The sequence below is a fragment of the Lytechinus variegatus genome, chromosome 7 (assembly GCF_018143015.1).
Source record: "Lytechinus variegatus isolate NC3 chromosome 7, Lvar_3.0, whole genome shotgun sequence".
NCBI lineage: Eukaryota > Metazoa > Echinodermata > Echinoidea > Temnopleuroida > Toxopneustidae > Lytechinus > Lytechinus variegatus.
Window position 1 is genome coordinate 39,041,388 of NC_054746.1, and position 19,390 is coordinate 39,060,777.

General features: G+C 33.7%; 1 protein-coding gene across 3 annotated transcripts; it reads right to left on the reverse strand.

The window, feature by feature from the left end:
- Nucleotides 1-3,233: 3,233 nt before the first annotated feature.
- On the reverse strand, nt 3,234-11,701 carry LOC121419244 (beta-1,4-glucuronyltransferase 1-like). 3 transcript variants are annotated; one of them, XM_041613622.1, is made up of 4 exons: nt 11,607-11,701; nt 9,573-9,862; nt 8,124-8,258; nt 3,234-6,605 (listed from the first exon to the last, which is right to left on the reverse strand). In XM_041613622.1, the coding sequence occupies exons 2-4, from the start codon at nt 9,834-9,836 to the stop codon at nt 6,408-6,410; spliced, it is 597 nt and encodes a 198-aa protein (XP_041469556.1). In that variant the 5' UTR covers nt 9,837-9,862; nt 11,607-11,701; the 3' UTR covers nt 3,234-6,407. The 3 variants fall into 3 exon arrangements, with proteins under 3 accessions (XP_041469556.1, XP_041469554.1, XP_041469555.1); XM_041613620.1 differs by having other exon boundaries at nt 9,573-10,600; XM_041613621.1 differs by having other exon boundaries at nt 9,573-10,600; nt 11,562-11,701.
- Between the last annotated feature and the right edge of the window lie 7,689 nt (nt 11,702-19,390).

Genomic DNA, 19,390 nt, shown 5'->3' on the forward strand with positions numbered 1-19,390 from the left:
AAACCTAAGAAAGCTAGGAAGAACTGGAAAGAAGAAGAGGAAGAAGAAGAGTTTACCTACTGTTATATATTTTTTTTGGTTGTGTTAAAACAACGTGTTGTCTTATTACTGCCAATTTCTTTCCTGGTAATGGCAGGAGCAATCCTCACATTATTCCGTGACTTTGGGGGGGGGGGGGGGGGGGGGGTGAAAATGACCTCTCACATTTTGGGGGATAACCCTTTTTTATGGTCAAATTTTCCAACCCTTGGTCCCCCCCCCTACTTTCCATTACAGATTTCCGCCCATCCAGATATCAGAGGGAGGAATTGACTTTTGCATGACCAGATAAAACGAGGCGTGACGAACTTGAGGGCACAATTTCTAATCACCTTATAATTATTTGTAAATTTTGTGATTTATTTCAATTTGTTATAATAAAAACAGAACAAAAAAAAGATAAAAAAAGCGAAATTGCAATATCAACCAATATGCAATGCTGTTTTAAATTAACAAAAAAAAATCTAAGACAATGATCACCCTATTTTAAAATCCTTTCTCATACCCCCCCCCCCCATAGATCTGTAGCTGCACAACCGATATATTAATGGTGAATAACTGTTCATGAAATTCGATAAACTGAGTTTATCAAATCGAAAAACTTAGTTTATTGAATTTGATAAACTTATTTTTCGCTTGATGAATATTTTATCAAATAACTATTTTTTTCAAGTGAAAAACTCAGTTTATCACGCGATAAATTAGGTTTTTCTCGATTAACTTATAGTTTTCGATCGAAAAACTGAGTTCATCAGCGAAAAATGAGTTCATCAGTGAAAACTGATGAAAAAAAACCTAAGAAAGCCTAGGAAGAACTGGGAAGAAGGATGGGGAGAAGGAGGAAAAGAAGAAGAAAGGAGCAAGATAGGTAAATATTAGAGTAAGAGGACTATACAAAAAAAAGAAGGAAGAAAAAAGTATGAAAGCAAGTAACAGTGTCAGTAACCGGAAACATTTCACATACAAAATTGAAGGGGGGGGGAATGTGGTAAAAATTCTGTATTGCCATCATCTGTTCCTCACCCCCGTCTCCCATCTCTCTCCATTCTTTACTTTCTTACCCCCCCCTCCCCTCCTAAATCTATGTTACTACATCAAATTGAATATTAATACAATAATTACTTGGCAAAAAGAAGCTGCTGAAAACTGCTTATCTAAAAAAAGAGCCAATTGAGTAAATTAGAGTCAAAAGGGGCCTAAGCTTTCAATCCTAGCAGGATCTTCGTCGGAGGCAAAATGACCCATTTTGATTACTTAATCAATTCTCTCATTCTTCTACCTCATTATTTTCCCTTTCCACACATAAATTATACACTGTGAAAAATACTGGGAAAAATTTTAACCAGCACGAGGGTATATTATATGTCCAAACAATTTTGGGCAGTGTTTTACCCAATGCGGGAAGCATATTGTCCAGTAAGATTTAAAAAAATAAGCAGAAATTACTTTAGAATGGGCAAAATTTTCATCACACTGGATAAATAAAAATGCCCCAAAGAAATGCCCAATGTTGGTTGGACACATAATTACCCTTTGGGAGAATTTTTACCAAATATTTTTTTTGAAGAGTGATATCAGTCTTAACAAGGTTTAAGTAGAGATGTGTAACATCAAAGAAAATCCCTTTGAACCACATTCAAAGCTGCACGAAGAAAGTATGTCAGGCATGCACTTTGCTCCACCTGCCTTCCAAATGGATGAACAAAGATTCCCGCATGACTCCATACCTCTATGTCATGAATAAAGGGAAATATGTGATAATTACTTTTCTACTGCATTTTGAGCAGTATATATAGTACTTACTTTTTGGAGGCATGTGAAAAGAAAAGATGCAATTTTCCCTGAAATATGACTAAAATTTACTTGGCAGGGCATGTATGGGCACTAATCTGGCATATAAAATCATGAACATATTTTTACTTCCAAAAATGGCTCTTCATATTTCCTTATGAAACTGGCAGCTTCAAACGTCAGACATCAAAAGGAAACATTACTGCTGTACTTTCTTAAGGGCATGTTTAGAAAAGAACAGCTGCTTTAATAACTTTCTTACTTTGTTTTAATAAAGAAAAAGGAGAATCTTACACATATGACACAATAACACAAAATCAATACGTATTGTTTCTTTAATATAAAATTGGCAATTTACAGCAAAATGTATTCCATTTTTTCCCCATGAAATCCAAGTACAGTCACAATGCACCTTCCAATACTATTGATAAACTGAAATGTACAGTACCCTAAAAAGTCCAATGGGGGACTCCAACACCAAGGAAAACAAAGCATCATTCTCATTGCACCAATAATACATCATATTTAGATAAATAAATAAAACTGGAAAACAGCATTCTAATAGCTTTAGGAATGAACATACATACAGGTTAAATTACCAAGTCATCATTTAATTAACTATAGTCTAAACTGAAAGACAAATTGACCTACTACTTCCAAATACTGTAAATTAAATACATGCTGAATACTCACCATATAGGACCTTTGAATGGAACAAAACAATTAAAAACCTTAAATTACAAAATATACAAAATACACCTTCATTAGTATTATACAATTGCATTAAAACGGAGCATTCTTGTCATATTTAGTAATAATGATATAAACCTCGAACTAATCATTAATGATGAATATTACTGAATAACAATTAAAATCCATTTAAAATGGACCTTTTCACACATAAAAAAGGTCCCTACCTTGACTGAAAGTGTATTTTAAAAGCAGGAATTCCTAATTTTGTATTTTAAAGTGGCAATACAATTACGCTGCCATTAAAATCTGAAAAAACAGCTGTTCATTGCAGTTATACTTGAAATTGTGAGAAAAGAAAATACCTTGTGGGAAACAAAAAGTCTTTTTGTCATACAAACAAATGATTCTTTTGTTTCCAGACTAAATCTTTTCTACACTTAGATTTCTTATGTATATATATATAAAATATCTTTAAACATTGGAAGAGAATGCAGTGGTGGATCTAGGCAGGAACACAAGGGAAACAAACCCTCTCTCTATTCTGAGAACCCCCCATTCAATATAGTGAAAGCTATGAAAATAAATTGTCATCTGCACCCTGCAGCGCCCCCTCTGGATCCTGGATCCACCACTGGAATTACTAGTAACACATTTTATTCTTACAACCACATATGTATAAATAGTAATGTCAGTTACTTTTATATTGTTAGTTCGATTAAAAAATACACAAATACAAACAAGTATCTACATGTATTCAGTTATTACACCTCCTCCATATCACAATACATTCGCATGAATTTTGCACTTCAAATACTTTTTCATGCCCTCAACTATAGTGTCTCTGTCTACCAGTTTGCATAATATTACCATTTACCATTTAACAAAAATAACTTACATCTACATTATTGGTTGCAATGGGAAATTCCATTCAGTCAAAATTGGAGTTTGTGCCATTTACACCACAACATACATGTATGACAATGAATACAGTACTGAAATAACAAAAATGACATACAGGAAACAACAAACATGAATTTATAAGGATATGTAAAGATGTAAGATAGATTCAAAGCTATATACCTTTGAAACATTCAGGCTATTGTGTTCAACCCTCTTTATTTTGCAAGAAAAATATAAGTTACATGTACTGGAAATCATTCTTTACTATTTTACGGAAGCTGTACTAGTAATAAAAATATAACATAAAATAAATTTAAAAGAAAATAGTGGTTTTCAGAATGATCAAACAAAGTCCAGAATAAAAATGACATTAAACGGAAATGGAAAGAACCATTCATTCAGTTTATCATAAACTTACATCCACAGCAAGTTGGCTAATTTCATATTGCTAGTTTGAAAAAGAAAATTTGAAAACAATTGTCAAAATAACTGTCTTTATTGCTAATAAGTTTGGTCACTGCAGTTACATTAAATTTTCATTTAGTTTTGAAGAATAACTGTGACGCTACCAAAAGATACTTCCAAACATTTGTAAGCAAGCTTATTTTAAGTAATATCCACTAACTTCAAATCACAACTCTAAAGCATATATCTTCAGCTAATAGTTACAATCATTTTCTATTTTTTTTCATTTTGCCCGAGAATCATTACATCTCCTTTGTGTTGACTACTAAAGGCATCCATGCAAGACACTGTTATTATTTATAATTATTAAATGTACATGATGTACTTGAAGCAAGATATATAAAGGAATTAGCAATAGGAAAATAGAAATATAAGAAATAAGTGCATATAGGTCACATATTGAAGTAAAGAAATCATCCACAAACATCATGTACATGCCAAACATAAATTGACAAAGCTCATCTTAGCTTGATTTAATCAAAAGAATTTTGAAAAAGAGGAATTTTTCTTTATTTCAATGTGGAATAACAAACAATAATCCTTGATAGATCAGGAAGTGCCTGATCCAACATCCCCCCCCTTCTGACATACTTTTCCGAAAGTTTCTAAGCATCTTCTTTTACAATAATCGAACAGGTCTTGTTTATCAGATATATTTAACATTCTGTTCATAAACAGTTTTTTTAAAGTGAACAGTTGTGAAGAGGAAATTGACCCGCGGTGCAGCTAGCAGCATAAAATTTAATGTGAGCTTAGCTATTTTTCTCTACAACTGCTTTGTCTTTCAAAAATAAAATCACATAAAAAGTTATCATGGTATCATTAAACTCCCTCACTCTCCAATTCGGTGGATTCATATTATAATATGGTGCGCCATCTATCAGTTGCAGTGAACAAACAAGATGTTTAACTTCAGGGTCGGCATCACGTGGAAGCGCAAGCAGCGCACAGTGCTAACGTACTGTAATGTGGCTATGATGCTTCAAAAATGACAACCATATGGCCAGAATTCAGCAAAAAAAAAATGGTTTTAATTTCGCAAAGAAATATGCAGGAAAATTTCTCTCCCACCTCCTGGACCCTAGTAAACAGCATATCTGGTTGAGCCGCGTCGGCCAGCGATTAACAATCGCATGCCTGCATGCACTTATTTAATACAAGCGGGAGCAACAGCTGATGACTTTTTCCCATGAGGCATTGCGAATTTTGCTGCAGCCAATGGCACACCGTATAGTGAATCAACCAAATTGATATTGAATTGTATTGGTTTCCAATGGAAGCTTCATGGAGCAAACAAAGAAATCACTTCAGCTGCCCATCATACTCTTTCTTAATATAATATTCCATCAATTAAACTAAGTTCATGTAGATCAAGATGTTTACTATGCCTCAGATAAAAAGAATTTTGGCAATTTAATTTAAAAAAATACTGGACGAGTTACAGTAATAACAAGCGTGTCTAGATATTTCAGATCCAAAGAGACTGTTCAGTACTGTGCATATGTTTAAATAATGTTTAATTGTGTAAAAATAAACAGAACATTTTTAAAGTGTTTCAGATGGCAAGAAAACTCAGAAAATTACTGATCAATGTCTGCCTGTAAATTACAAGTTCTAAACATGTCCCTGTTCATTTAGACTGATAATATACATCTGCCTACATATGATTTTATGTATAAGGTATATGTATCATTATAAGAGCAGTATTTATGTACACCAATGAAAAATGTATGCTAATTTAGAAATTAAAAGATTTCAAGCTTATATAGAAAAATAATTGTGTACCCGGTAATCTTTGTCATTATTTTTGTCTGCACAAACAAGCAAAGGAAGTCAACAGTAGTATGCAATCGGTAGTGAATGAATACAGAAAATTAATAAATTATATGCTTTAATTATTGCCCATGGTATGTCTATCGCTGTTAAATACAACTCCTCCAGGTGGACAACTCCCTTTGATAACATTCACCCATGAACATTCTTGTACACTTCTCACCTGGAGGAGACCTCCTTAGAGTATAATACTGCTTTCAGTAACTCGCTGGTCAACACCAGCTCTTATCTAAGTCGTAAAATGTTGAGTTTATGAATGCCGCATGCTAAAATAGCCCGCCACCAGACCAGTAGGCCTATTATTTTGACACTGCTATTAGCAGCACCAGACCACCAACATCTCTTATGTGCCCTAGTATTTGTCTGCTTGTGGTGCAGACTATTTTAGTGCGGGCCTGGTGCAGACCAAAAATCATGAGTTACTGAAATCGGTATCAAGTCTCCCAACAGAACACCCTGACCTTACCCAAAAATGCAAGTCCTTCTAAAAAAAACTCTAGCATGCACCTAATCAGGGGAGTTGTCGTCCCTGGGCAGTTGTCCTATAAATTACATCTATCAACTTGTTTGTGTCTTACCCAAGAAAATATACCACAAATCATTAAAATTATATTGTAGTTCAATCTGAGCATTAACATTATTATAAATATGAAAAAAATCATATATTGATTACAAACAGGAGGCTCTTACTTAATACACCTTCTCTTGGTCTCTGGATATTTAGCTTGTAGAGCTGTGTGAAATTCAAGGAAGAGGTAGTAGTTCATACGATTTTCTTCGTCTTTCTGTTGATGAAATTCTGTTTTTTCTTTGAAGCCCTTGTGAACAACAAATGCCTTATCCAGCACTGCAAAATTGAAACCTGCCATATACAGCTCACATATCTGCATAAAAGACAACAATATTAACACTTGTTACAGAAAAGTGTACAGTGGATATTCAAACTTTGAAATTATAAAAGAGGATTTAACAAATTATTGTATGTTCATATATAGGTGCACTTTAAAGTATCAATAAACTGTTTAAGTCTCAAGATGACACCAAAGAGACAAATATTCTTGTTTGAGGGAACAATGATAACTTTTGTCCAGAGTGCCACAAATGACATTGCACCAAAACTGAGAGAAATCAGTGAAATTACAGTATCGGTCTGAACTGAGTATTCCTAATCACATGTTACAATGTAATATTGTCATACTGAAATTATGTTTTCAATTTTTTTATCATTGCAGTATTCTATAATCTAATTTTATTTTGCTTTTATAGGATTATTGATGTGTAATTAACATCAATACATTGCTGGTCACACCCTTGAAAAGGAATACATGCATACAAGAAATAAGGATTTGTCTACCAGTCTTTTTAATGGCAGTCTTTAAATTGATTATTACTCAATTATTACAAAAATTCAGAGAAAAATGAAGGAATAGAATAATCAGTGATTGCTAGAAGATATTTCTTATCAGGCAGCTGACAGGAAAAATAACAAATGTTGTACTTTACCCAATGGGTCAGATGCATTAAAAGTATTCAAGCACAGGCAATTGCTCACCAAGCAAAATATAATGCTTTAGCGATTGCTTTATTTTGAATGCATAACTCTTTGCTTGTGCTTAAAGCCTTTTCTTGCCCACAGAAAGAAATTTCTAGCGATTTGAACAAAAGCGACATCACGCTGACCAGTGTGAACACGACTCATAGAGCAAAGGCATGACTCGAACACTTAAGTGTGGCAGTGCAAAATACCCCTTATCTCCTGTCTGCCTGTAACATCTTTTCCTCAGACGTGGTGTCAAACTTTTCTCATTTCTGATTAATAAATTTGAATAGTTGGCATTTAATTTGCACTTACTAGGAAGAAAACATGTAGGCTGCTGTATATCTTGGGGTTCTCTCTCAGTTACATAAACATGATTATAAGTTGCAAACGGGCTGATCAAGCAAACGCTCAAGCTGCTCTGAAGAAGCTTGAGAAAACCAAAGCAAATGCTTAAACACACAAACAAAATGTTCATTTTATGCATACTTTTTATAGCAATAGCTTAATTGTGAAGCATACGCTAGTAAGCAGTTAAAAATGGCTTGAGCTTACTAGCAAAAGCTTTTGCTCGGTCATTTTTATGTAAAGGGAATCAAACAAAAGTCTGGCAAAAGCAATTGCTACTTTTTATGCATGTGACCCAATGACTAGCATGCTGCTTTAACTACGTCTTCCTTTGATGGCATCTGATAGATAAGACTACAGGATATATATCAAAAAAGGAAATCATCATATAAGACAGCTTGTCTGAATAAGTAACATCATGCCACTGCAAATGCATTACAAAGATCAGTGACAAAAACACTTTCTTTATCTACTTCTGATTTCCACTTTAATGGAACTGAGACTATCGGATCATTACCTGACTGATGCGATTATAACCATACTGTCTGAATCTTTCATCATAAATAGGTATATCACTCCTGCTGATGTAGAAGGGTTCCCACAAAGGCTTCCATTCCACTGTATAGGCCACACTTAGCTTACCAGTTACGCTCTGTATAAAATACACATTGAATATGACATAACAGAAAATTGTACTATTATTTGAAAATATAAAAATAATTACAAAATATGGAAAGTATGGAAAGCGTGATTATCAAAAAAAAACTTACCTCCCCCCCAAAAAAAAACAAGATGAAATGCATCAGTTAGGTTTCAAATTATGTTGTGAATATTGTGTTACTTAAAAGAAATTTAAACATGGTTCTTTGACAGATTGATTGTAATACATCGCTTGATATTGTTTTTAAGCATTGGCTTAGATTTTCATTATATTTAAAAAAGGTAAATTTTTCTTATTACATTTTGAGATACAGATTTTTTTTAAATATCAACATATCAAATACTTACATCATTACAAGTTAACAAAATCATTTCCCAATTTACTTTTAACTACGGTAGGAAAAAAGCTTTAATATAAACCAGAGGTTAATGCGGAGTGATCTTCTTTAAAATAATGATGTTTACTACTTAAATACTCAGAAGATAATTATCATCAACCTACAACTTATGTGAGTACCATTTCCAGGTATTAGAATGAAAACAATTATTTTATCAATCTATGAATTAAAAAAAGTTTCATGATCTGAGTAAAAACTTTTACATTAATACTGAAAGAGCAAGGTCATTGATATGTGAAACAATGTATGCATGTCTAGAAGAATTGGTAATTGTATCAATAATTTTTATCACACCCTAGTATAGGATTTATTTTCCTGGTATTGTATTACAATGGTTTAGTAATTTTATACTATATGAATTATTTTGTATGAAGTTGGTGTACAAATAGAAATTCAACAATATTGTCTAATGATAAATGATAAAATCTAATGATAAAAAAATCAAATTTGTTAAGAAAGAATGCAAGGTAGATGAATAGTGTAGTAGGTTTCACAGTACACCATGTACAGTATCTTTCTTGGGCAAGTGTTGGTCTTGAAAAGGACCACCCAATCTTGACATTTCGACAAGTGTGTTCTTGTCGTCTTAAGGAGAATGAGCAAGTTTGTAAAAGCAGGCCTTATATACTCTTTCAAAGTGCAGTATGCATGGTCCCTTGCAGGGTTCATTTCTCTGATTGGCTGGAAAAGTCACACGACATCCAAAAATGTGGAGATAGATGAAGTTTGCATACAAATGCTGTATTCCTAAATCCTAATTATACATTATTTTTTTTACTAACACAATATGTGAAATGGGAACTCATCAAAATGTAGTTGAAGATCACAAAATTTCTAACACCAACGTGACAAGACAAAATGTTCAGGTACTGAACTGGACCTTTTTTGAAGAAGGAGAAGAAGCTTACCTGCAGACTGGTCCATTTGACATAATCTGTATGGTTCTGGCAATAGGAACAGGCCTTCACATAAAATTGTCGAACTCTTTCCTCCTCCAAGTAGTTCAACAACTCCATCTTATCTCTGGGCACCTTGGAAACTGCTTCAATATCCATCTCAAATGCTGGTAATACAAAAACCATCTGATGCACCATGTCTTCATCCAGCCATAGAGACGATGAACCCTTCACAAAGTTTAAGAACTTCTCCCGCAGACCAACGCTTGGAAGCATATCGATATCCAGCACTAAATGATATTCTGTTAAAATGTTTGAACGGCCAACATTCCTCAAGAGATTATTTGGATACAAAATGCCATCTTCAGCATAATTCTGCACATTGCTATATGACGCCTTAATTGCATCAATAAGTTTACTGCAATCTATCAAAGGTACCATGAAAGAATGTTTATTATGGACCGACCCAAATACTTCAGCCTCTTCTGATATTGAGTTAACAGGATGGACCAAATGGAATGTCACATTTCTTCTCACTCCTATGATACATTCTTTTAGAGACATGACATAACTTACAAGAGTTTTTACATCAGATAAACTCCCAAACACAGCCAAAGAAATTGGTCCTTTCCACCTGTCCACTAACTCTGGTAAATGATATAAATTATTCATAGAACTGTGTGAGACAAGAGTAATATCTCTCGTCTTAATTGATTTGAGTCGAGTCTTTGAGATATCATAGAATATTTGATAAGAGCCATATGTGTTCAGCTTTGCTGCTGGCAAAGTAATGTGGATGAGTTGTTCTCGTTGTTGATGTGTTTCATTCTGCTTCTGCATGTCTGACATTGGTAACACTTCTCTTGCTCTATTTTGTATATGATTAGGACTGATATTATCCAACCATGAGATCATGGTAAGTTGTATGAGTTGTAAAAGTGTCAGCAACACCACAAGGGCACAGATTGAGTACTGCAGCATTGTACAATGCATCTTGATTTATGAAGTACACCTCTAAGTAGAACATTTCAATCCAAGTTCTGCAAAATAGAAAACAGATTTGTATAAGAATAAGTACTGGTATTATATAAAATATGTTACTAGCACAAATTCTAATGGGAGAGGTGGCAATTACAAGTCTCACTATTATGTAAATCTTGATTCAAACATAAAATTCTGTAAATGCATGGGGACATGGAATTGAAGCAATTGTACCATGTCAATGGGCCAATTAGCCCCGGAGATGTGACATTGCTTAAGCCTGCCAATAATAATAAATAAACAATTATGTGCCAAGTTGTTCATTGTAAAACCTAAGAACTCTAACCCCAACCCCAAGATAAGACTGGTATTAAAATACACAAATCAATTGAAATCACAGTAGAAAACACTGCAATCAATTGATATTCAATACAAACAAAATAACAAAAATTGGCACCCACGCAGGAATTATGACTTTATGTTTGCTTGTTTCTTTGAGCAGAGCTCAACTTCATAAGACATGACACAAGTACAAGAAAAAACTTTGTTTCTTGTGCATCTATATTATTATTATTCTAACCTTGTTCATTGAATGAGTGGGCCATACCAGGTCCTGTCTGGTCATTTTTTTTAATGTAGAGGCCACCAAAGGCTAATCTACATTGTTTTCAGGATTTTTTTTATAAGCACAAAAGTAACATTAAAAAAAATTAGTCAACAGCAAAAGAAACATTGATGAATCATCCATAAAATTGAGGTGTGTGATTAATTTCTTCTGAGGCTCTGTTTCATTTTACATTTTCTTAAATCGTTTATAATTTCCTCCCGATTTTTCCATAGCTCCCTGTGTTTAATAAATACTCTCCAGAATCCAGATATCAGATCCACATGCGTCTAAAGAATAGTTTGGTCGGACTACCGTACACCAAACTCAATGTATGGGACAACATTACTCGTTGAAGATATGAGACTTACAGTCTACTAATTTTTTCCCTTAAAATTGAATTATCTAAGCATAACCTTTTTGAAAATTCATAAAATGCCATGGGTACCATGAAAAATCACCTCTCAACTTGTTATAATTTGGCTCTCCTCGACGGTCAGAAATTGGCGCACCTCAGTGTTCGTGTAATTTCTTTGGGCTCCTCGCCTAACTTGAACCTCCACTCCTCCAGCTAGCGCTAGCTGGCTCGCGCTCCCGATACATACACGTACTGTATATTTTCGTACCGCCCAACCGTACCGGTACGGTACCCAGCTCCTATGACTGCAGCTTGCTTCCGATTCCCGATAACGCGAGCCACACCCTTCAATACCGCACCCCTTGAGGATCTTTTTATTAACCCTAATTCTCTCATCAAGTTATCATCTTCGTGACTCCGTCCATATTTATTCACAGACATTACAAGGCCAGCTAAACACATAAGTTACAACCTGGGGTTATTATAACCTTTAAATATTGTATCCATTCATTGCATTGCTAGCAGTTCAAGCAAGGTGTGAGATCAATTATGAAAATGTTGACACAAGATTTTTTCGCCCCTCTTTTTTTCCACCTTTTTTTTCTCATGCAGGCCTCTTAACTTTTGTTTTCATTGCCACGCAAACTTCTGACGTTTTGTTACCAACAGTCACATTCAGGGTTACCCACATCAGTCGGCCGGACCGGACGGTGCCAGTCTCCATCGACTCGTTCGATTTTTTTTATTCTTTTATTGCGGCTTCCAGTAAATACAAACATAAACTGGCTTCATAATTTCATGACTTCATAAATGATACACTCTAATAACTTCAATACATCAAGGTACAAGAAATAATTACTTCATGAACATAACATACAGAAAAATTCATAAATTAATTCATTCATTTTCGAATTCACTGAAAGAAATATAACAGGGAAAAACGAGAAAGTAAACACACCCGCATCCTACAGGCAAAAAAAAAATAACGAAAGGATGGACCAAAATCGAATGAGTACAATACATTTTAATATGTGCGAAACTAATCGAAAGCTTTTTCAAAATCAATGGCAGCTAAGCAAAAATCAGACCATTGGAGGCATGGCATATAACATTGGCTTCACCTAGCTATATTTCTATTTTCCATACAACCAACTTGATCTGGTGACATTATTTCATCCAAAAATCATTTATTCGTGTTGACAGGACTTGAGGAAGAATTTTGTTCAAGGGCTGCGGAACCGGGGGCCCCCTCTCCCCATTGTTTCCAATTTAGTCGGTACACAAAAGACGTAAAAATTACCATATGATTTTTTTGCAATATGGTCAGCCTCCCCCCCCCCCCCCAGAAGGAAAAACCAGTTCCACTGGACCAGTTAGACCAGTATACTAATTTTAACTGGTAACTCATGGAAATTGGAACATCGGTTTACTGGTCTAACTGGTTATACTGGTCCAGTTAAAATTTTACTGGTCCAGTTAAAAATTAAACTGGTCATAAGTATACTGGTCTTGTTTCTGGTGGTTTTTACTGGTCTTCATACTGGTCTAATTGGTCCTCAAACTGGTCGAACTGGTCCTCGTACTGGTCTTACTGGATCAGTTTATTACATGCATTTGGTTTGTTATATACCATGGCCAGTGAAATGTGATGGAAAAGATGGTTAGTAAATAAAATCTTTCTGCTGTTATTTTAAATGTGATGTATAAAATTACACATTTTCATTGTGAATTAGTTCACACAATTATTTTGAAGGTTTTCAAACAACAATGAGTGCTATTGCAAAGATATTCCATTATAAATCCTGATTTTTCTTTAAAAAACAGGAAATATGCAAATGAGGTAAACCACGTGATCAGCATCATCAGAATTACTGGTATTGGTAAAAAGGTTACATATTGGACCAGTCCCACACTTGTTTTTCGGTGTTACTCTTCTTACTACACTCCTCATGCACTATTTCACTAGTGGCTACATTGTAGATCTAAATTGACTTCTACAATCTGAACAATGGATCCTCGCACCACACGTTCAACAAAGGCCCTAATCAAAGAAATTCTTCATGACAACGATCTACTATCAGCTATCAAAGAGGCTGTTCAAGAAGCAGTAGAATTAAAGGTTAAAGACCTTTTCTTGCGGCTTGAGAAACAAGAAGGCCAGCTGCTGGATCTTCAGTCCATGCTTAGCAACTGTCAAATGGATGTAGCTGACCTAAAAAAGAAAAGAGAATGTGATTTGATCGAGATGAATAACCTGAAAAACAAACTGAACGATTCGGAACAATATTCCCGACGGAACAATGTCCGATTCTTTGGAGTTCCTGAAGTGAATGGAGAAAAGACCGACGAAACAGTTTTTAGGATCGCCAAGGATTTTCTCGGAATTGATCTTCCGCTCACTGCTATTGACAGGAGTCATCGCGTACGCCGTCAAAACCCTCCCCCAGAAAATGTTCGTCCAAAGCCAAGGCCAATCATTGTCAAGCTTACGTCTTACAGGTACCGTCAAGCTCTTTTGATGAATAGGAAGCGCCTGAAAGAGAAGAAGACAGGGATAAGCGTTTATGAGGACCTCACTGATGCTAATAGAATGCTTCTCTGGAATTCACTCTCTGAATGTAGAAAGCAGGACAGCAAAATCTCCCACGCATGGTCCGCGGACGGAAGAATCTTCGTATCAGTGAAGACTTCTGGAAAAGAAAACTTGAAAAAACAAATTCACTCAAAAAGAGATCTAGAATATGTGTGATTTAAATGGAAGCAATATTCGTCATGTGAAAGAAATCACTCATGTTATAACACAATGTTTATCTCCATATGTATCTGATTGCAAACGGTATACAACTTCTTTTTTTTTCTTTTTATAAAGTTTTAATTTTGAATAAGTTACTTATTTGTTATTTATGTTAATGTTGTGTATTAACTTGTATATTTTCGATGTCTGTTAGTGTCAATGATGTGTTTGATCAATTTGTTCAAAATGATGAATACAGGTTTGATTTGAACAGGTTACATGAATACCTATCTCCGGCTAATTGTCACGAAACTTTACTCCCCCAATCATATTTTTCAATTGATGGGTTTAATGAATATGTTAATGAAAATAACTCGGTCAATGACTTCAAATTTTTCTGTTTACATTTCAATTGCAGGAGTTTGATTAATAAATTTGATGAGTTCTCTTCTTTTTTGTCTTCTTTACAAATCCAATCAAGCATTATTGGGGTCACAGAAACATGGTTTACTGATAATACTTCTGTTAATTTATATAATATTGTTAACTACGATTTTATTAGTAACCCAAGAACGTCTAAACGGGGTGGTGGAGTAGGGCTTTACATAAAAAATGATTTGAAATATAAGCGTAGGTGTGACTTAGAAATTAATGAGTCATATGTTGAAAGTATTTTTACTGAAATTAAGACGTGCAATAAAAGTATTTTAATAGGTATTGTATATAGACCTCCTTGTCAATCAATTACGGATTTCCTATCATTTTTAGAAAATATATTGAATTCAGTTAGCAATGAAAATAAAATCTTATACTTAATTGGTGATTTTAATATCAATCTCATGAATATTGGAAAATCTCAGAATGTAAATATGTATCTAGACCTTTTGCTGGCACATTCTATGTTTCCATTAATTCAATCTCCTACACGTGTATCATCTACTTCAGTTACTTTGATTGACAACATTTTAACAAATGATTCTTGCCAATTCTCATCTGGTGTTTTTTTAAATGATCTCAGTGATCACTTTCCCATTTTTTGTATTAGTAATTTCAATTGCAATTTCAATCGTACTGATGACTTTCACTTTAAAAGAGATTTCAATGATATTAATTTAAATCTTTTCATGCAATCAATACAAGAAACTCAATGGCCATTCTCAATGGAAGATCCTAATAAGTCTTATAATGAATTTTTAAATACATTTTTAACTTTATATAATAAACATTTTCAAATTAAACGTACCAAATTACATAAAAAACAAAAAGACAAACCTTGGATTAATCAAGATATTCGGATACTGATCAAGAAAAAAAGTCGTTTATATAAACTTTATGTAAAAAACCCTTCTGAATACAGGAAAAATGTTTACAAAAAAGTGCGTAATCTTTTAACTAATAAAATAAAGTCTCGTAAAAAAGAATATTATAAAAATGAATTTGACAATGTTCGTGGTAATATGAATGGTACATGGAAAGTAATAAATAATGCATTAGGAAAGGGTCACAAAAATACTATCATAAAACAAATTGTAGTTGATGATACTGAAATAACAGCAAATGAAATGATTACTGATAATTTCAATAATTACTTTATTCATGTCGGTCTAGATTTAAATCGTAATTTTGACAATGTAAATAATAGTGATGCGGCTTCTTTTGTTGACAACAATATTCAGTCTATATTTTTAAATCCCATAACATCATCTGAACTAATAAATATTACAAAGCAATTCAAAAACTCTTCTAGCACAGGGCATGATGACATCAGTATGAAGGTAATAAAAAAATGTATCTATTCTATTTGTCAACCATTATGTGCAATTTTCAATTTTTGCCTTGACTCGGGCGTATTCCCAGATTCAATGAAGATTGCTAGAGTTATTCCTATTTTTAAAGGAGGAAATTCCGAAACATTGTCCAATTACCGTCCCATTTCTATTTTACCAATTTTTTCTAAATTATTTGAAAAATGTTTATATAATCGTATTTTGAATTTTATCAATAAGTGCAATATTTTTACCCATAGTCAATATGGCTTTAGAGCGGGGCACTCCACATCGTCAGCATTACTTGATTTTATTCAGAAAGTTACAAATGAAATTGATAACAAGAGTATATTGATAGGTTTATTTCTAGATTTGCGAAAAGCATTTGATACGTTAGATCATAACATTTTGTTGAAAAAACTATATGCATATGGAATAAGAGGAATTACTTTAGACTTATTAAAAGATTATCTATCTAATCGCAAACAATATGTATTATGTAATGGAATTAAATCAGAATTGAAATCTATAAGATGTGGAGTGCCCCAAGGTTCGATACTTGGACCTCTTTTATTCCTTTTATATATTAATGACATGTGCAATGTATCCAGTAAACTTAAATTTATCTTATTCGCAGATGACACCAGTATATTCATGTCCCACAAAAATTTACAGACGTTACAAACAGAATTTAATGAGGAATTACAGAAGGTTACCGATTGGTTATACTTGAACAAGTTATCTCTCAATGTTTCTAAAACTAACTTTATGATATTTACAAATAAGAAAATAAACTCTAATGAAATTGATATAGAATTGTGCGGTTCAATAATAAAAGAAGTTTCATCTTTAAAATTTCTTGGTGTCATAATCGATAACAAATTAACGTGGTTAAATCATGTTGATGCCATCTGCAATAAGATATCTAAGAACATAGGCATAATGTACAAATTGCATAATTTTCCACCAAATATTTTAAAAATGCTGTATTATGCTATTATTTCACCATTTTTAAATTATGGCATTCTTGCCTGGGGAAGTTCTGCGAATATTTATTTAGACAGATTACATAAACTTCAAAAACGTGCAGTCAGAATTATAAACAACTCCCCTTTTTACGCCCATTCTTATCCTATTTTTCAATCACTTAAAATTTTAAATATTTATGATATGTACAAGTATGAAATGGGACTTTTTATGTATCTATGTTCTAAAGGACTTTTACCTTCTTATTTATTGAACTGTTTTAAATTAAATTATAATATTCATGAATACCCTACTAGAAATGCTGCAAACTTCCACTTCCCTAAAATAAGAACTTGCCTTTCTCATAAATCTATTTTCTTTCGTGGCCCACTACTTTGGAATTCTTTGCCGGTTAATTTGAAAACGTCTTGTTCTTTTAATATTTTCAAACGTAACTTCAGAAACTTTATATTTGATAATTAAACCTGTTTGTAAATATTTTTTATATATATAATCTAAATCTTACCATTTGTGTATCTATGCCTTTGTATTGTCTCCTAATTGTCTTTTGTACTTTTGATATTGTCAATAATTATTATTCTTTTTAAAGTAAGTTGGGTCGGCCTTTTTATAAGGATATTCTTTTCCTTTTTGGCTGCTTCCCTCTCAATGCTTTTTTATGTCTTTGATGTTATGTAAACTTTGTTCCTATGTATTTTACCACATTTTTGTTCATTTTTATGCAGAGAGCAAAATAAACTTGAATTGAAAAAAAAAGTATTACTGGTCTTGACCAGTTTAATGTCAAACATTAAATTACTTTAGACCAGTTGACTTTATATCAGAGGAATCAGGAATGCATCTTGCTTTGATCTTAATCATAATTAGAGGAAATAATTATTTTAATGATATCAATAATTGATAATTATGGTAATATTAATAATAATAATTACAATATCAATAACAATAACAGTAATAAGAATGACTAAAAGAATGATCATAATACAAATGATTGTGATAATCATAAGAGCAATGATGATAACAATGATAAATGATAACGATACTACTTTCTCTGAATTGCAAGATTAATTTTTCATAATTTGTTAAATGATCTGACTTGAAAGTCATTATTTATTAGACCAGTAACCAGAATGCAATTGTTTGAACTGGTCTCCAGTTCATTTTTACTGGTCCAGTTAAAAATCAACTGGTCCAGTAAACATATACTGGAAACCAGTAAAAATCTACTGGAAACCATTTATTGGACCAGTAACACCAGTTTAATGAAAAACAATTTAACTGGTATTACTAATTGCTTTAACTGGAATGCAATTGTTGGAACTGGTCTCCAGTTAATTTTTACTGGTCCAGTTGAAAATCAACTGGCCCAGTAAAAATATACTGGAAACCAGTAAAATTATACTGGAAACCAGTAAAAAAAATTACTGGTCTAACTGGTTTTTCCTTCTGGGGCCCCCACAAGCGTATCCGGCAGCATCGACTATAACAAAGAAATGTATGGGCCCATGCATGCACAATCATAATAGGGTCACTATTGTCCCCTGACAATGAGGTCCATGAAATGCTTTGCAGGATCTGATGCTGGATTCGCGTTGCACCCCCCCCCCCTCCCCCCCCCCCCACTATCAAAACCGTTCCACGGCCCCTGTGGTGTGTCTGGCCCCTCATATCCCAATTTTTTTTTATCATATGAACATTTAACAGAAAAGAAAAATTGAAACATAATTCAAGTCTTTTTCTACTCATTTCATCATAATTTGCTGTACGTATTCCATATAGGTGGATACAAGCAGTGTGCCGAAATGGCGCAAGGGGGGGGGGGACAAAAGGGGAAGAAAAACAGAACGGGCGATAATGAAGGAGAGAAGAAAAGGAAAGTAGATAAGAGTAAAAAGAGTTAATTCAACTGAAAATTCAGCTCATTATATTCAACTAAAAAAATCGCTCGCATTTCGCGCTCGGTATTTCTTGCGTGATATAGGGCTTATATTCTGTTTTCAAGTCAATTTGCACAAATCATTCTGCTCGCGATCCAAGGTTTTGTTACTTTGTTTGAGCGCGACATAGTATGCCAACTGGTTCTTGCCCAATTGGTTTTAACTGGAACCAATTGGCAACTGGTTTTCAATTTGAACCAGTTGTTCCAATTTCCCTATTGAAACCAGTTGGCCAACTGGTTTCAGTTGGTTTTGCTCCGGGGGGGGGGGGCACTTCCATGCATTCACGAGTCGGATACCATGCGCGCCAAGGGGTCTCGACAAGCACCCTAAACACCTAATTTCCATATTCTGAAAATGCATCCCTTAACAAGTATTAGCGTGTGAAACCCTACCCTTAACAAGTATTGGAAACAAAACGATATTCTTGGCAAATATTCCCTGAAATGAACCCCTAAACAAG